At 37.2% G+C, this 19,993-nt stretch overlaps 2 protein-coding genes across 2 annotated transcripts in view; one reads left to right on the forward strand and one right to left on the reverse strand.

The window, feature by feature from the left end:
- Window positions 1-19,993, reverse strand: part of GPC5 (glypican 5) — a 1,342,862-nt gene that overhangs the window by 82,449 nt on the left and 1,240,420 nt on the right. The gene's annotated exons all lie outside the window — the stretch shown is intronic.
- LOC113919873 (V-type proton ATPase subunit d 2-like) lies at window positions 12,229-13,288 on the forward strand. The gene is given in 2 exon segments (XM_035726758.1): window positions 12,229-12,591; window positions 12,593-13,288. Coding segments are annotated over 2 exon segments (1,059 nt in total).

Raw genomic sequence — 19,993 nt, forward strand, 5'->3', positions numbered from 1 at the left:
AATATTCCTGGAAGTTTGGTTGTTTCAGTTGCACAGGATTCATTAGTTGATGGAAAGTCATGCTCAGGAAGATTTAGAAAAGCTTTTGCCACATGTGATACTGATCATTTGGACAGAGCTTTCACATTCTACAAATTGTTGTAACAGCTCTTATCTCACGGAAAGACGTCCCTTGTCAGTTAGGGGTAGTCTTAAGCACAGTGACTAGAGGAGAGGTTGGTGTTTGGGATGACGTTCATATCTTCAGGAAGTGAGGAGAGGCCATGTAATAGGTATTGGTACAGTGATGGCGGTATACCTATTTGGGGCTTTCAGAAGAAGGCTTATCATGTAAATTTCCTAGTGAATATCAGTGATTGAAATACCAGTAATTATACATAGCTTTTACTTCTGGAAGAAGACTACTTTTGTCAAAGATGTGGAAGCTTTAAACATGTCATAAACAGAATACTTGGATCAAAGTAAACGGTTTTTGATTTTTACTTTGTGTGGAATGAAGAAAGAGTGATTATCTAGTTTTGGATAGTCAAGATTTGAAGATCCAGAGCTTTTATCTCATCTCTGGAATGGGAACTGAAAGTAAGGTAAGAACTTGCCAATATAACATGGCAGAAAATTCTTAAAATCTAGCAATATGATGTAATGAGATGGGAAATTTGAACCAGAACTGATGTTCTCCTCTGCATTTTTATTCACCTTCTTTCTTTCCTGACAGCACAAATTGTTTGAACGCATTCTTTTTTATTAATTTTTTTATTATGTTAATCACCATATATTACATCATTTGTTTTTGATGTAGTGTTCCATGATTCATTGTTTGGTTTGAATGCATTCTTATCTATAATGACAAAGAGAAAGGAGAAAAGCAATTGACATACATTTAGAAAACAAGGGGGTATGGAGGGGGCAGAATGGTTCTTTTTTTGGAATGACTACCTGGTAGTATCAATGCAAACAACCAAACCCAGACATTTTTATAGGATCCAACAATAAGATCAAAACATCTGTAAAATGGAAACTCACTGAAAAGACTCCTCTGAAACTTGTTGTTCATCAGTATCTATAACCCTTCATTCCTTACCTGATTTTGCTTACACTTCATTTTCAATGCCTTTTACCTTTAAATTAAATTTCCGGACATTTCTGGTTTCTTCTTCCTGTTCCACTGCAAATTTTTAAATATCATGTGCATCACTGTTCTCTTTAAAAAAAATTTTTTTTGATACTACTTTATCTGATCAACTATATGGTAATGGGATAAAGAATAACATCTGGCTCAGGTAACTGTTAAATTATTTTGGATGAATAATAGTATAGAGCCCTCTGCCAACCTAACATATAAACATTTCATGTTCATTTGTAGCTTAATCTCAGATTTTTAAGTGGATGAGAGGAAGAATTTCCGGACAGTAGGGATTTTGGAATATGTGAAATGAACATGAAATCAGTCACCTTCCCACTTATGCATATGTCCAAGACATCTATATGTCCTAATTGACCCCAGGAATGGGGAAGTAAGGTACAAAGGGATTTTTGTTTCATTGAAAGAAAAAAATGAAAGTCTGATAATAAGTCTTGCTAAGTATCCAGGTTGCTAAGGAAAGAAGAATCCTTTCTAACAATCTACTTGTTTCTGTTTTTATGCAATCTTTCTTAGAGACAAAGCACAGAAAAGGTGAGGGATCTAGAATGTTGCATATTTTAGTAATGCGGTTCATTTAGTAAAGCTACTTTTAGAGTTTTCTTGCGGCAATGTGCGTTTAGAGTTAATGTGAGTTCAATTTTTGAATATTTGTCTTTTGGTTTGTTTAATGTACTGTTTGACCATAAATTTGAAATTTTTCAATGCCTTTAAGAGAAAAATTTGCCACAGCCTAATCTAAAATGAGATTTTATTTTGTAAAGGTTAAAAATTGTAGTGAAGAAAGTGAGAAAATTTACTTTGTATCTAGTATGAAATTTAAAGACTAAATTAAAAACAGATATGAAAATCCCACAAAAAACTGAGACAATATTCCTGTCTGAATGCCTTGAAATTTTATATCCTGAGAAGTAGATTTGCTTGAATTACAGTGTAGGTTATCATCACATAAGGCAAATTGAATAATTTTCCCCTCTCAAATATTCTAAAATCCTCAATATGGAGAATATTTAATTTCCCAACAAGGAAAATAACACATAAATGATTCATTAGTTGCTTCAAACTTGGAAAGCAAAAAGCCATTTCATGCTATCTGCCTGCATCAATTTAGTATAAATTATGAAAAGAGCAGAGAGAGTGTCTGCCTTGCTATTATGTTCTGCAAATTGCTGAGCAGCTCTCATAGTATTGTGCTCAACAAAGAGCTGGAGACGAACACCCATAAACTATGTCTGACATTGGAATTTTATTGGGCCACAACAGTATGCTTAGGTTTCAGATGTCCAGTTTTCCAGTGGGGAGACTCTTCCTCCTCAGACCATTGCGCCTTGTTTTCTTGCGCATGCCCTTTTTTTTTTTTTTTAAGATTTTATTTGAGAGAGACTGAGCAGTGGGGAGAGGCAGAGGGAGAAAGAGAGAGATGCAGACTCCCTAGTGAGTAGGAAGTCCAATGTAGGGCTCAATCCAAGACCCGGAGATCATGACCTAGAGGAAGGCAGATGCTTAACCAACTGAGCCACCCAGGCGCCCCCTCCATGCCCATTCTAACATGGCTTGTCGATGCTGAGTGATACCTAGTGCTTGGGGAGAAAGACTTAGTGAGAAAGGTAAGGAATAGAGAGGGAAGGAATTAATACTATGTGTTCCATACTCTAGATTCTCTCTCTCTAATCTATCACATTTAATGCCAAGCACTTAATAGGTGACTTGCAATTTTTTGGTTCAACATTGGTTGACACTTCAAAACATTTTTATATCATTGAAAATTGAGGTTGATTTTATTTTTGCCGCCTTTTCAGAGATGGAAGAGCTGAGCTCAACAGCATAAATAACTCATGTAAAGTTATACAATTAGTGAGTGGCAGGACGTGATTCAAGATCAGGTTTGCCTGATTCTCCAAACTATCTTTTAAGAAAGGCAAACTATTTCTATAAGAAACATGGAGAAAATGCAGCAGTTGAAAGATTAAAAGATGTATTATAATGCAAATACTTATCCGGAAGGGTCCTTAACAGTTACATAATCAAATCTCCTTATTTTGAAGATAAGGAAATAAATCCAACAGGTAAATGGGAATTGAGTCAGAAGTATAATAAGAGAACATGTTCATATTTTAAGTGTCCATAAATTCTACAGAAGGTTGCAATTCTCTGTTGAGTCCTATAATGACATTTTAGAAAACAGGTTTTGCATTTGATGGGTAAATTGATACTCATCATCGTCATTAGCTTTGATATCTAAGATAGAAAGCTTCGGGAAAGTGCTCTCTCATCACTGTAAAAAGAAATGTGGATTTTAGCATACCATTCTTTGAAATGTCTTTTTTCTTTCATCTATGTGTAGTTAATTTTTGTTAAGTTTCCATGCATGCTTTAAAAAAAAGTGAACATCGTATATTTGTGGATTTCAGGTTTTTATATTTATATTAGATCATTTGTTTATATCCTTGTTTTTTAATATTATTCTTATTACCTGAGAGAGATATATTGATACATCCCCATTTTTCCTTGTAATTCATCCTGAGTTTTAAAAAACATTCATTTATGGTTTTAAGTACATACAAGTTCAAAGCTGTCATATGTTCTCAGTAGCTTCTTTATCTTGTCATGTAATGGCCCTTTTCCTTTCTAGGGTTTTATATTTAATATCAAGGTACAAATTTATTTTTTATACTAGTTAGCACTAGATAGGTACCATTAATCTGAAAGCTCACATCATTCTTTAAAACTGGAAAGTCCTCAATCATTCTCACTTCATATTTTATTTTTTTCTACCATTCCATTTTTTTCTTCCCTATTAAAAGTATTGTAGTGGTTCTCATCGGCTTTCTGTGTTTAATTTTTTCATTTAAAAATGACATTAAAAATAATTTAGAAATAAAATTTTTTTATTGAAAAACTTTGCTTTATCCCGAGTTACCAATTTACTATTTTATAAATTGCCATTTTCTCTTTGACTGACTGAAAACAAAATTAGATAGAATTAAATTTTCCTTAAATTTTTAAAAATCTCTTGTCCACTTCCTCCTGGTTCATATGCATCTCTTTGTCTTTCATAATTTATTCTTTTTATAATAGATATTAATTATATACTCTTGGATCATAACTCATTTTATTATTTTCTTCCATTTTGGCAGTGAATTCCTCTTTCAACTGGTGATTTTGTTGGTCGTTTGTCTTTTAGTTTTTCTTCTGCCATTGGGAGTGTTCATTTTGGGAACTTATCTTCCCCATGCTTCAAGTCTGATGATAGGTTTTAACTTGTTCACTGAGGGCTCCTTCCCTTTCATGAAGTTGGTAGAAGATTAATTTGGACCAAGTTCAGTCCAGGTGGCTTTTTATATTTACTTCAGGTATATTTACCTTGTATAAGTTGGAGTTCCAGTCTGCAGGACAGTGATCTTCTCTTCTCTTCCAGGGAACAGCAAAGTCCTTGGGCTGCCCCTTCAATGTGGTATCTGGCAGCAGTCCTTCTTGCCCTCATTACCCCACCAGTAATTATTCTTGCTTTTGGGTACAGATACTAGTGGGGTGGAGCTGAATGCCACAGTTCTCACCACTCTGGGTTATTATTCCTTTTCTGTTCCATAGAGGAGTACATCTGGTATTATTATTTTTTTTATAATTTTTGTACTGTGTTTGTGGTAGGTATAGAAGTTCAAAGCATGAATTAGTTCACCAAAAGTTTCTTGGACATTCTTTATACAACTGCCAATATTTTATTTCTAACAGTCAGATTCAGTTATATCTCCCCTCTGTTTAAACACTTACACTGGCTTTCTCATCTCAAGATGTGTCAGTTTCCTTAGTTTCCTTAGTGAGGCATTTAAGATTTCTAACATTCCCAATCAATATCTAATCTATTTGTCCAATCACCTACAATTATATATCTATATCTATCATCATCTATATTACATATCTGGTGACTTAGCCACAACAAACCCCATTATCCAACCATGTCCACCTGTCAAAATCATATATATCTTTCTACTTTCAGTCCAAATATCTCATCTGAATAATAATTAAAAACCTTGCAAGGCCACCCAAATTAAATTACACCCATGCCTTTATTGAGCACTTTCTCTATCCTGCATTTTACTAAATTTCTTTTCACTATGGCATTATAAATTCCATCGTGGAAAACTTCATGGCTTATTTGTATAAACAATCTGTATTATCACTATAGGTCAATTGACCAAATGAATTGACATTTGGAATTAACTCTACTAATTTCCAACCCATACCCCAAGTCAATATTACAGCATCCACCACTGGGGAACATTTACTGTCCATGTTTTAAGGAGGGCTGATTTTTGAGTAATAGAGACCTAGGAAGTACATATAATAATAGTAATGGAAGCTCACACTTATACAGAACTTCTCATGTGCCAGATTCTATATAACTACTTGGCATACCACTCATTTAATCCATACAACAACACTGTAAGGCAGGTACTAGTAGTAGTCTTATTTTACGGATGAAGAAACTGAAGCACAGAGAAAGGTACTGCACAGAAACATGTTGTCTGAAGTTACATAGCTAGTAAGTTGCAGGCTGGATTTTTTTTTTTTTTTTTTTTTTTTTTTGACAGAGCGAGAGAGCACAAGCAGAGGAAACAGCAGAAGGAGAGGGAGAAGCAGGCCTCCCACCGAGCAGGGAGCCCGATGCGGGGCTTGATCCCAGGACCCTGAAACCATGACCCAAGCCAAAGGCAGACGCTTAACCATCTGAGCCACCCAGGCGCCCCTGCAGGCTGGATTTTACACAGAAGCAGTCTATCTTCTGTGTCCATGCTCATAACGACCATATTTTACCACCTCTCGATACACATATTTCACCATTTTCAGACTGAGTGAGAAGAGAAACAGGCATCAAATATCTAAATGATTTAATAAGGTCTATAATAATTTGTTACAAATTTAATATTTAGATAATAATTGTTTGGGGCTTGTTGCCTGCAAGAACATATGCTCCTACAGAGTGAGCACCTCTTGAAACACCAAAGGTTACCTGATTCATCTGGAGAGCCCAGGATCTTTTTTATGTTTATCTTGACTTGTAAAAAGCATCATTGTCTGTTGATTCATTGCTGAAGGAAAATAAAAATAATCCACAGCTTCCTTTTATATTGAGTGGCTAGAAGAATTACAATGGCTTGGCATTTGCTAAATGTTTTCAAAGCAAACCACACAAGAATATGGCATTTACCTTTGTCTTAATATTGATGGAAAGATTACAGAAAGAATGTCACAGATGAAGTGACCTTTTAGATAGACTAGTACTATCAACCCATTCATTAATATTGGGAAAAAAATGAAACTTATGAATGCAATGTGAGTTTAATAATTAGTCACACTCTCTTTGGCAGTTGTCATCATGGCTAAATTTACCACTCTATGGAATAAAAACTTTCTTCATAAACTTTAGCCAAACCATTATATAACAGATAATCATTAAGAATCTGGGTCATTAAGTCATCTGGACCCTCACTTTTGGTACCTAGCCACATAGAAATTTATATCTTGGAGCATGGACAATCAAATCTAGGCTGTTTAAAAGTCCCATTAATTAGGGGCACCTGGGCGGCTCAGTGGGTTAAGTGTCTTCCTTCAGCTCAGGTCATGATCTCAGTGTCCTGGGATGGAGCCTTGCATTGGGCTCCCTGCTCCATGGGGAGCCTGCTTCTCTCTCTCTCCCTCTACAGCTACCTCTACTGCTCCCCCTACTTTTGTATGTGTGTTCTCTCTGAAATCAATAAAATCTTATTTAAAAGTCCCTTTATATAAGTGAAGTGTTTCAAAATAGGAGATTTTTCAGACTAGTGAATTTCCTCTATCAGTATGACAATCCCCAGATTAGCACAGGGAAGGTTGCCAATAGGACATTTCCCCCCTAACATCAACAAACATTTCATCAAATCAATATATGTGAAGTCCTATATACAATCAAAATGTTAAGCAGTCTAGTGTGGGGGACAGATAATACTGTATGATCAGTTGATAATGGTATCTACAAGGTCCACAGAGAAGCATAAGACGAGAGAAGGGGAGTGGAAGTTTGCCTGGAACTGGTAATAGCTGAGCATGCTCTGCAGTTTACCAGTTGGCAAATGGGAGAACGGTCAGTCTTTGCAGAAGGATTAGGGAGATCTAAAATAGCATGAACTTGGGGTGCCTGGGTGGCTCAGTAGGTTAAGCGACTGCCTTCGGCTCAGGTCATGATCCCAGGGTCCTGGGATCAAGCCCTGCATCGGGCTCCCTGCTCAGCCGGAAGCCTCTTTCTCCCTCTCCCACTCCCCCCGCTTTTGTTCCCTCTCTTGCTGTAGCTATCTCTGTCAAGTAAATGGATAAAATCTTAAAAAAATAAAATAGCATGAGCTCTTTGAAATTATAATTCAACAGTAGAAATATTTGATAATATTTAAAATGGCAATATCAGAAATAAGATAGTACAATATTGAAGTTCCCTGATAATTTTGGTTTTGTAAAAGTAATCTGATAGTATTGGGTTACTCTCCAAGCAAATATCTTGACTAGGCATATTTTCTATTCTTAACTAGAAAATGAAATGAAACCATAGTGATACTAAAATCACAAGCTGTGAATCGTAGGGATATCTATATACAAAAGTAAGCCAGCACCTCAGACAGGTCTAATATAAAGTGAAATCGGTGGTGCCTTTAATATCTTGGATTTTGGGTATAAAAATGAGAAACATACCAGTGTTTAGTCACAGACAGCAGAGTTAATAGGATCCTGATTATCTTCGAGAAAAGTGAAAGGAGAAAAAATCAGTTAATTATCTAGTATTTCACTGCAGTAAACATGTTTGGCTGCTTTAGGGTCTTGAAGATGATGTTTTCTCAGCTCACAATGATGCTTGTCTAAAAGGCTTCCTCCTTTCATATTCTTCAGGACTCAGTTCAAATCTCACCTACTCAGAGAGGTTGTGTCCCAGTGCTATGTCCCCATCCTCATTCTCATCACATCTTTATACTTTGCAGAACTTGTCCTGATCTATCTACAATTAACTTGTTTGCTTATGTGTATTCTTATTTTGGAGTAAAAGCCCCACAGAGGCATTGGCTATTCTCCTTTGCACATTATATACCAATACTATATACCTGGGTATATATTATACCCAAAATAAAAGGCAACAATTCAATAAGTATTTGTTGAAGGAAGGGAGAATTAAAAAAATTTATTCAGAATCATAGTAGGGAAATTAATAGTAATGTTATATTTGTGATTTCCTCCCTTCCTCCCTTCCTTTCCCTTATTTATTCATAGGTCAATGGGCCAGAATGCCTTTCACACTGTATTACATACATAATATTATTACCCCTGAAAATTGTGTGGAAATTAATTTTTGTACGCTTTATTTATAATTATTTTGGCAATTAACTTTCTCTGTAGCTTCACAGCTGCTCAATCTCAATTTCTAGTTGATCCTTGGCTGGCAACAGCTACTAATGCTGTAGCTTTACTATCTTTGCCTATCAGTCACAGTTAACAATCTGTTTGCAAATATTTTTAAATGCTCAAGGGAATTTGCCATTTAAATAAACATTTGCATATAGTTTTTAATAATGCAAGCTTTAGCTTATTTATTTTACATTCTCATTTGTATTCATTGATAATATTCAACATGGTGCCTGAGAAATAGGAAGAAAAATTCACTTCTCAGTGTTAATTTTACAAATCGTTCAGTCAACCACTCTGATACTTTTTCATTTATATATAAGAACTAGAAACAAGTATTTAGCAATGGCTGTCCTATACCATCTAGAGTTCTAAGAAACAAACAAATAGAAAGTAAAAATTATACTCTTCTGAGTGCCCATTATATTTTTGCATATAACATTCAGATTTCTGGATCAGTTTGGTGCCACAAATTATTCACATTTAAATTTCTTCATGATGACAAAGTATTTAGGTAAAAGTATCAGATATCCAGAAAGCAACTTTTAAATTTACCATGCTATCATTTATACCGTATGATTCTAAATGAAAAGAAATAATGCATAGAATAAAATTGTTTAGCACTAAGTGTGAATTTTAGGAATGGAATGGAGATATATTTGGAGAGAGATAGATATTCCTATGTTCACAATATATATGTACATAATGAGTGTATATATATGTATTCTGAAGATATTTATTTTTTTAAAGATTTTATTTATTTGAGAGAGAGAGAATGAGAGATAGAGAGCACGAGAGAGGAGAGGATCAGAGGGAGAAGCAGACTCCTTGCTGAGCAGGGAGCCCGATGCGGGACTCGATCCCGGGACTCCAGGATCATGACCTGAGCCGAAGGCAGTCGCTTAACCAACTGAGCCACCCAGGTGCCCGAAGATATTATATTTAATAAAACAGCACTATTTGTTACTATGGCAGCTAATGTGTGAATTTCCAGAAATTCATTATGTTTCCATAATTTCTTTATTGGTTTCTAGAATTTTGGTTAGCCAAAGAAATTTGAAATGGCTATATTTTTTTCTGAGTTGTTGTCTTGGTTCAATAACTCATCTATAAGGAATACTTAGTTTTGTTCAACATAGCTATTTAAAGAAACCCTTATCTGTATTGTCATAATTTTTCTGATGTAAAGGAGGTTGGAAGAAGATGGTGGACTAGGAGGACCTTAGGTTCACCTCATCCCATGAATACAACTAGATAACTATCACATCATCCTAAGTATCCCAGAAATTGACCTGAAGACTGACAGAACAAACTCCACAACTAAAGGGAGAGAAGAGGCCACATTGAAGGCAGAAGCCAGGCAGAGATATAGTTTGGGAGAGAAATGGATTATGGATGCTGTGATGGGGAGGGAGCCACAGTCATGAAAAGTGAGAGACAGACAACCATACAAGGGACCACAGAGGAAAATGAATCCCCATAGCAATTGGCTTGCAGCAACTGCCTTGGAAAGTAAGAGGGGACAAATTTCAGGAATTCTTGCAACCAGAAGCTCTTAAAGATAAGTTTTAAAGGTCAGTGGCTTGGCTGAGATAGGGCCTGCAGGGCATTGCACTGCTCTTGGAGAGAAGACAAACAGCCCCAGGACATACAGCATGGAAACAGCCATCTGAAGAATGTCTGGAGCACACAGTGGGGAGGTGATTCACTCATCTCAGACCATTTCCAGAGCGATGGAACAAAGGACCTGGAAGGTATCATTTTTCTCCCCTGCTCCTCAGGGAATAAGCACAGGGCCACCTGTGGGAGCCAGCAGAATGCTAACACTCCCTACATAACTTGCTTACATAAGCTCTGTACCCTATGCTGTGGTGGAACAACCCCTCCTAGTCACACATGCCTCAGTCCCAGCACAGTGGGCCCCTCCACTAGAATACTGGCACAAACCCTGGCCAACACCACATATCCTGACTCAGGAGTTTTGCAGAGCTTCAGTTCTGGTGGTGGTGGTGACAGGTCTCATTTCACAAATAGACCAGAGCATACCTAATTAAAAGGCACCACTTTCAGGCCACAGACAAAACACTGCCCAAAATAGAGAGAGCCCCTGCAGATGACTGGCCTGAAGGATAAAGAGGCCAGGAAAAAAGAGCAGGGCACACACAGCACACATTAGAGCACCAGGCCCTGGGGAATAGGTAGCACCTCGTGGCGGGGCACCACAGAACCTCTTCTTCATAAGGCCATAGCCCTCAAGAAAAGGAGATGTAGCTGACTTTCCTAAACAGAGAAACAGGCACAAAGACTTAGACAAAATGAGAAGACAGAGAAATTTATCCCAATTGAAAGAACAGGACAAGGCCACAGACAAAGTAACATTCCTGATAGAGAATTCAAAGTAATGATCATAAGGATAGTCACTGGACCTGAGAAAAGAGTAGAAGACATGAGTGAGACCCTTAACACAGAGATAAGATCATAGAGATAAAGGGCTCAATAAATGAAATGAGAAACATACTTGATGCAATGAACAGCAGGCTGGAAGAAGAAGAAAGAATTAATGACCTGGAAGACAGAGGAGTGGAAAGTAATCAAGCTAGAACAAAAGGGAGAGAAAGAACTAAGCAAATTGAGAATAGACTTAAGGAAAACAGTAAGTCCATCAAACATAGTATTCATATTATGGGGGTCCCAAAAGAAGAGATATAAAAGGGAGCAGACAATTTATTAGAATAAATAATAGCTGAAAACTTCCCTAATCTGGGGGAAGGGAACACATATCCAGATCCAACAGGCACAGAGAACTCATCAAAATCAACAAAAACAGATCCACACCAAGACATAGTGTAACTAAATTGGCAAAATATGGTAATAAAGAAAAACATGTTAAAAACATTAAGACAAGAAAAGACACTAACTTATAAGCAAAACCCATATGCCTAACAGGGAGTTTCTCAGCAGAAACTTGGCAAGCCAAAAGAGAGTGGTATGATATAGGTCAAAGTGCTGAGTAGGAAAATTCTGCAGCCAGAATAGTCTCTAGCAAGGCTATCGTTAAGAATGGAAGGAGAGAGAGAGTTTCCCAAACAAAAACTAAAGGAGTTCATAGCCACTGAACCAGCCCTGCAAGAAATATTAAAAGAAACACTTTCAGTGGAAAAGAGAGCCCCAAAGTGACATTATAAAGGTAGGAAACACAAAAGCAGTAAAAATGAATATTTCTGTAAAAAATTAGCCAAGGAACTCACAAATTAAAAGGATGTAAAATAAGGGGCTCCTGGGTGGCTCAGTTAAGCATCTGACTCTTGATTGCAGCTCAGGCCATGATCTCAGGGCTGTGAGATTGAGCTCCATGTCAGGCTCTGCACTAGGCATGGAGCCTGCTTAAGATTCTCTCTCCTTCTCCTTTTGCCCCTCCATCCCCAGCTCTTGCTCTCTCTCTCTCAAAAAATAATACATAAATAACATATACCTAAAATATGGGGAGAAAAGGCAGGAAGAATGGGTTCAAACTTAATGACCATTAATTTAATATAGATTGCTATATGCAAAAGAGGTTATATACAAACCTAATGGTAAACTTATATCAAAAAACAATAATATGCAGAGGAGCCCACTAGGATCCAGAGCTGCTTCAGCCCAAACTGGCTGTGATCTCTTTCCCCATGCTTGAGGCTGCCGAGTTCTACTTTAACGTGGACCATGGCTACCTGGAAGGCCTGGTGTGATGGTGCAAGACCAGCCTCCTGACCCAGCAGGACTACATCAACCTGGTCCAGTGGGAGACCCTGGAAGATGTGAAAATTCATCTCCAGACCACTGATTATGGAAACTTCTTGGCTCATCAAACAAATCCTCTTACTGTTTCCAAAACTGACACAGAGATGAGGAAAAAGCTATGCAGAGAATGTGAATATTTCCGGAATCATTCCTTGGAACCCCTGAGCACATTTTTTACATACATGACGTGCAGTTACATGATAGACAATGTGATTCTACTGATGAACGGTGCATTGCAAAAAAAAAAAACCTGTGAAAGAAATTCTGGTCAAGTGCCACCCGTTGGGCCGTTTCACGGAAATGGATGCAGTCAACATTGCGGAGACACCTTCTGATCTCTTTAAAGCTGTTCTGGTGGAAACACCATTAGCTCCATTCTTTCAAGACTGTATGTCTGAAAATACCTTTGATGAACTGAATATTGAATTACTGCGCAATAAACTGTACAAATCTTACCTCGAGGCATTCTATAAATTCTGTAAGAATCATGGTGATGTCACAGCAGAAATCATGTGTCCTATTCTTGAGTTTGAGGCTGACAGATGTGCTTTTATCATCACTCTTAACTCCTTTGGCACTGAACTGAGCAAAGACGACCGGGAGACCCTCTACCCTACCTGTGGCAAACTCTACCCTGAAGGGTTGTGCCTTTTGGCTGAAGCAGAAGACTTTGATCAGATGAGGAGAGTAGCAGACCATTATGGAGTATACAAGCCTTTGTTTGAGGCTGTGGGTGATGGCAGTGGAGGAAAGACATTGGAGGATGTGTTTTATGAGCGTGAGGTACAAATGAACGTGCTGGCATTCAACAGGCAATTCCACTATGGTGTGTTTTACGCATACACAAAGCTGAAGGAACAAGAAAGGAGAAATATTGTGTGGATAGCAGAATGCATTTCACAAAGACATCGAACCAAAATTAACAGTTACATTCCAATTTTGTAACCCAGTGTGGGGCCTCCAGTGCAGAACATCTTAAATATTAAGAAGAGCTTCTACGGAAAATAAAAAGAGTTGTGTTGTGTTAAAAAAAAAAAATAATATGCAAAGAATAAAGAGAAATAAATCCAAACATATCACTAAAGAAAATCAGCAAACCATGAAAGATAAGAAAGCACCAAAGAAAATATTCATGAACAACCACAAAACAAATAAGATGACAATAAATACATATCTATCAATAATGACTGAATGTAAATGGACTAAATGATTCAATCAAAAGACAGGGTAACTGAATGGATTAAAAAACAAGACCCATTTATATGCTGCCTACAAGACAGACTCATTTTAGGCCTAAAGACACCTGCAGATTCAAAGTGAAGGGATGGAGAAATATCTATCATGCAAATAGATGTCAAAAGGGAAATGGAGTATCAATACTTATGTTGGACGAAATAGACGTTAAGATAAAGACTGCAACAAGAGATAAAGAAGGATTCTATATGCTAAAAAGGGGACAAACCAACAAGAAGATAAAACAATTGTAAATATTTATGTACCCACCATAGGAGCACCAAAATACATAAAACAGTTAATAACAAACATAAAGGAGCTAGTAGATCACAGTAAGGGACTAGTAAGGGACCTTAACACCCCCTTTACATGAATGGACAGATCACCTCAACAGAAAATCAACAAGGAAACAATGCCTTTGAATGACACAGTGGAACAGATGGATTTAACAGATATACTTAGAACATCCCATCCTAAAACAGCAGAATACACATTATTTTTAAATGCACATGGAACATCATTGCAGGGGAGGAGCAAGATGGGGGAGGAGTAGGAGACCTAAATTTCATCTGGTCCCAGGAATTCAGCTAGATAGCTATCAAACCATTCAGAACACCTACAAACTCAACAGAAGATCAAAGAAAAGAATAGCAGGAACTCTCTGAACAGAAAAATGACCACTTTCTGGAAGGTAGGACATGCGGAGAAGTGAATCTGAGGCAAGAATATCGGAAGATAGACAGTAGGGGGAGGGATCGTCTGTTAGCTGCTACTGGCAAGTGATAGAGCCACAGAGCACAAAATCAGAACTTTTAGAAGTCTGCTTGGCTGAGGGACGTCATCTCGGTGGCTAAGCGGGGGTGGAACTCTCACTGTGACAGTGTGGTCTCAGGAACCTTGGGGTCACAGAAAGACTGGGGGTGCCTGAGTGCAGCAGAGCTCGCAGGTATCAGAGTGGGGAAGCTGGCTGCAAAGACGGAGCCAAGGAGTGGGCTCTCAGCTCGGGGTTGCGATAAACTGTGGTCCACAGCACAGTCGGGCCGCTGCTCTTCGAGCAGGGACCCAACAAGCAGCAGATCAGGGAGACTCCCCTTCCTCCCCCAGGAGGAGTGGTGCAGGAGCGCACTACAGGAATCTGCTGGGTTTGGAGACTCCACACCGAGTCGGGTGCCAGAGATAGAAACGCTCGGTCACAGCCCGGGTGAGCACGGAGTGCGGCCAGAGACCAGGGAGACAGGAGTGATTGACTGCTTTTCTCTGGGGGCTCACTGTGGAGTGGGACCCTGAGCTCTCGGCTCCTCCGGGACCAGGGACTGGGAGGCCGCCATTTTCAGTCTCGTCTTCCAAAGCTATATGGAAAGATTTCAGGGAACAAAAGCTCCCGAGAGCAAACCCTTGCAGATTACTTAGCCTGGCCCCTGGCAAGGGTGGGGCAATCCCACCTCAGGGGGATTTTACAGTCATATTTACAGTCATATTCCATCCCTTCTTCGTATTTACCCTTATCATATTTTTCCTTTGCACAGCAAGGGAAACAGTCAACAAAACCAAAGACAACTGACAGAATGGGAGAAGATATTTGCAAGTGACATGTCAGATAAAGGGCAAGTATCCAAAATCTATAAAGAACATATCAAACTCAACACCCAAAGAACAAATAATCCAATCAAGAAATGGGCAGAAGACATGAAGAGACATTTTTCCAAAGAAGACATCCAAATGGCCAACAGACACATGAAAAAGTATTCAACATTGCTTGGCATCAGGGAAATACAAATCAAAACCTCAGTGAGATACCACCTCACACCAGTCAGAATGGCTAGAAAGGGTAACCCTCCTACACTGTTGGTGGGAATGCAAGCTGGTGCAGCTACTCTGGAAAACAGTATGGAGGTTCCTCAAAAAGAGGAACTATTTCTTCAAAATAGAGCTACCCTACGACCCAGCAATTGCACTACTGGGTATTTACCCCAAAGATACAAATGTAGTGATCCAAAGGGGCACATGCATCTGAATGTTTATAGCAGCAATGTCCACAATAGCCAAACTATGGAAAGAGCAAGATGTCCATGAACAGATGAATGGATAAAGAAGATGTGGTATATATACACAATGGAATATTATGCAGCCATCAAAAAATGAAATCTTGCCATTTGCAACGATGTGGATGGAACTAGAGGGTATTATGCTAAGCGAAATAAGTCAATCAGAGAAAGACAAGCATCATGTGATCTCACTGATATGAGAAGTTTGAGAAACAAGACAGAGGATCATAGGGGAAGGGAGGGGAAAAATGAAACAAGATGAAACCAGAGAGGGAGACAAACCATAAGAGACTCTTAATCTCAGGAAACAAACTGAGGGTTGCTGAAGTGGAGAGGGGTGGGAGGGATGGGGTGGCTGGATTACGGACATTGGGGAGGGTATGTACTATGGTGAGCGCTGTGAATTGTGTAATACTGATGAATCACAGACCTCTTCCCCTGAAACAAATAATACATTATATGTTAATAAAAATTTTTTAAAAAATAAAAAAATAATGCACATGGAACATTCTCCAGAATAGATCACATATTAGCCCAGAAAACAAGCCTCGCTGAATTCAAGAAGTTCAGAGTTATACCATTCATCTTTTCTGACAATGCTATCAAACTAGAAGTCAACCACAAGAAAAAAATCTGGAAATACCACAAACACATGGAGATTAAATAACATGCTACTAAAAATGAATGGGTCAACCAAGAAATAAAATTAAAAAAGGGAAACAAATGAAAACACAATGTTACAAAACTTTTGGGATGCAACAAAAGTGGTCTAAGAGGTAAGTTTATAGCAATACAGGCTTACCTCTAGAAGAAAAATCTCTAACAACCTAACTTTACACCTAAAGGACCTAGTAAAAAAAAAAAAAACTGCTAAAAGCAGCAGAAGGAAGGTAATAATAAAGATTAGAGCAGAAATTGTGTAAAAACTAAAAAAAAACAAAACATATCAATGAAACCAAGAACTGATTCTTTGAAAAAAATCAATGAAGTCGATAAACCTGTAGCCAGTCTTATCAAGAAAAAAGAGAGAAAAGATGCAAATAAAATCACGAATGAGAAAGGAGAAATAACCAACACCACAGAAATACAATTACAAGAGAATGATATGAAAAACAATATGCCAACCAATTGGACAACCTAGAAGAAATGGATAAATTCCTAGAAACATAAACTACCAAAACTGAAATAGGAAGAAGTAGAAAATTTGAACAGCCCAATAACCAGCAAAGAAATTGAATCAGTAATCAGAAAACTCCTAACAAACAAAAGTCCAGGACCAGACGGCTTCACAGGCACCTTCTACCAAAAATTTTAAGAAGAGTTAATACCTATCCTCAAACTATTCCAAAAAATTGAAGAGGAAGGAAAGCTTCCAAATTCATTCTGAGGCCAGTATTACCCTGAAACCCAAACCAGAAAAAGACACCACTAAAAAAGAGCTACCTGCAATATTCCTGATGAACATAGATGTAAAAATCCTTAGCAAAATACTAGTAAACTGAATCCAACAATTCATTAAAAAAAATTATTCACCACAATTACGTGGGATTTTTTTCCTGGGCTGCAAGGATGGTTCAATATTCACAAATTAATGTAATACATCATATTAATAAGAGAAAGGATAAGAATCATATGATCATTTCAATAGACACAAAAAAAGCATTTGAGAAAGTACAAGATCCAATGATGATAAAACCTTTCAACAAAGTAAGCCTAGAGGGAACATACCTCAACATAATAAAGGACATTTATGAAAAACCCACAGTTAACAACCTTCATGGGGAAAAACTGAGAACTTATCTTCTGTCAGAAACAAGACAAGGATGTCCACCCTCACCACTTTTATTCAACATAGTACTGGAAGTCCTAGCCTTATCAATCAGACAACAAAAAAATAAAAGGCATCCAAAAAATTTTCACTATTTGCAGATGACATAATATTATACATATAAAACCCAAAAACCTCAGCCAAAAACTGCTAGAACTCATAAATGAAATAGTAAGGTCACAGGATTCAGAATCAATACAGAAATTTGTTGTATTTTTATACCCTCATAATGAAGCAGCAGAAAGAGAAATTAAGAAAGCAATCTCATTTACAACTGTACCAAAAACAATAAGATACCTCAGAATAAACCTAACCAAAGAGGTAAAAGATCTGTACTCTGAAAACTATAAAACACTGATGAAGAAAACTGAAGATGATACAAAGAAATGGAAAGACATTCCATGCTCATGGATTGGAAGAATATTGTTAAAATATTCATACTATCCAAAGTAATCTACACACTTCATGCAATCCCTATCAAATACCAACAATATTTTTCACAGAGCTAGAACAAACAATCCTAAAATTTGTATGGAACCACAGAAGACCCCAAATAACCAAAACAATCTTGAAAAGAACAGAATAGAAAGAAAGAATCTATAGGTCAATAGAACAGAATAGAAAGCCCAGAAATGAACCTACAAGTATATGGTCAATTAATCTTTGACAAAGGAGGCAAGAATATGCAATGGGAAAAAGTCTCTTCAATAAATGGTGTTGGGAATACTAGATAGCAACATGCAAAAGAATGAAACTGGGTCACTTTCTTATACCATACACAAAAGTAAGTTCAAAATGGATTAGAGACCTAAATGTGAGATACAAAACTATAAAAATCCTAGAAGACAACACAGACAGTAACTTGTGTGACATCAGCCATAGCACCTTCTTTCTAGATATGTCTCCTGAGGCAAGGGAAACAAAATCAAAAATGAAGGCAACCTACATAATGGGAGAAGGTATTTCCAAATGACATATCTGATAATGGGTTAGTATCCAAAATATATAAAGAACTTACACAACTCAGTACCCCAAAAATAAATAATTCAATTAAAAATAGGCAGAAGACATGAACAGACATTTCTCCAAAGAAGACATCTGGATACCCAAGAGACATAAAATGGTATTAATCATGACTTACCATCCAGGAAATGCAAGTCAAAACCACATTGAGACATCATCTCACCTGTCAGAATGGCTAAAATCAACAACATGAGAAACAAGACGTATGGGGAAGAATGTAGAGAAAAAGGAACCCTCTTGCACTGTTGGTTGGAATGCAAACTGGTGTAGCCACTGTGGGAAACAGTATGGAGATTACTCAAAAAGTTAAAAATAGAACTACTTTACAATCTAGCAATAATCCTACTGGATATTTACCCAAAGAATACAAAAATACTAAATCAAAGGGATACTTGTACCCCTATGTTTATAGCAATTTGCAATAGCCAAGATATGGAAGCAGCCCAAGTGTCCATTGGTTGATGATTGGATAAAAAAGAAGTCACACGCACACACAAACACGCGAATATTATTCAGCTGTTAAAAAGGAATGAAATTTTACCATTTGCAATGCCATGGATGGAGCTAGAGAGTATAAGGCTAGGTTCAATAAGTCAGTCAAAGAAGGACAAATACCATATGATTTCACTCATATGTGTAATTTAAGAAACAAAACAAACTAGTAAAGGGAAAAAGAGAAACCAAGAAACAGATTCTTAACTATTGAGAACACACTGATGTTTACCAAAGGGGAGGTGAGTTGGGGGGATGGGTAAAATAGGTGATGGGAATTAAGGAGTACAATTTTCATGAGGAGGACTGGGTGATGTATGGAATTGTTGAATCACTATATTGTTCCCTGAGAGTAATATAACACTGTATGTTAACTAACTGGAATCAAAACTTAAAAAGGCCAAAAAAAAAAAAAAAAGTATGAGTGTGCATTTATTTTAAATACCATAGGTTTTCTAATTTTGTGTCATTTCTAATGTGTCAATTTCCTTTATTTATGTAAGTTTTCTGTAAGAATGAAGATGTTGACTCATAATGTGGATATACATATAAGAGTTTTTTTTTTTTTTAACAAAATTATGGTTTGGTTCAAAAGTTGTAAAATTTCCTTTAAAAAAGGAATCAGTATGGATAAAACAATTTCATTTTTAACTTGATTAAATATCTGACATTCTTAGATTGAATATATTTTCATAGCATTTTCTGTGTATTTGGGATCTTGCTGGCAATGTGTTGCTGTTATTTAAATCATAATCAATATTCTAGCAAAGTGCTCTATCTTGAGAGGATGTGAATCTTCCAAGATGGTGTAATCAGGGATCTATATTCTAGAAACTGGACTCTAAATCAACCTGGTGATATTTTCAGAAAATATTCCACTTTACCTTGAAGCTCATGAGCATTATCATTGACACTGAGTTTATTCACTCTGTATAGGTGAAATCTCTGAAATAAACTGGAAATGATCACTTGGTAAGATCACTTTGATGAGATCAAGTACTAGAATGCAATGACATTAAATGAAATATA

The sequence above is a fragment of the Zalophus californianus genome, chromosome 3 (assembly GCF_009762305.2).
Source record: "Zalophus californianus isolate mZalCal1 chromosome 3, mZalCal1.pri.v2, whole genome shotgun sequence".
Lineage (NCBI taxonomy): Eukaryota > Metazoa > Chordata > Mammalia > Carnivora > Otariidae > Zalophus > Zalophus californianus.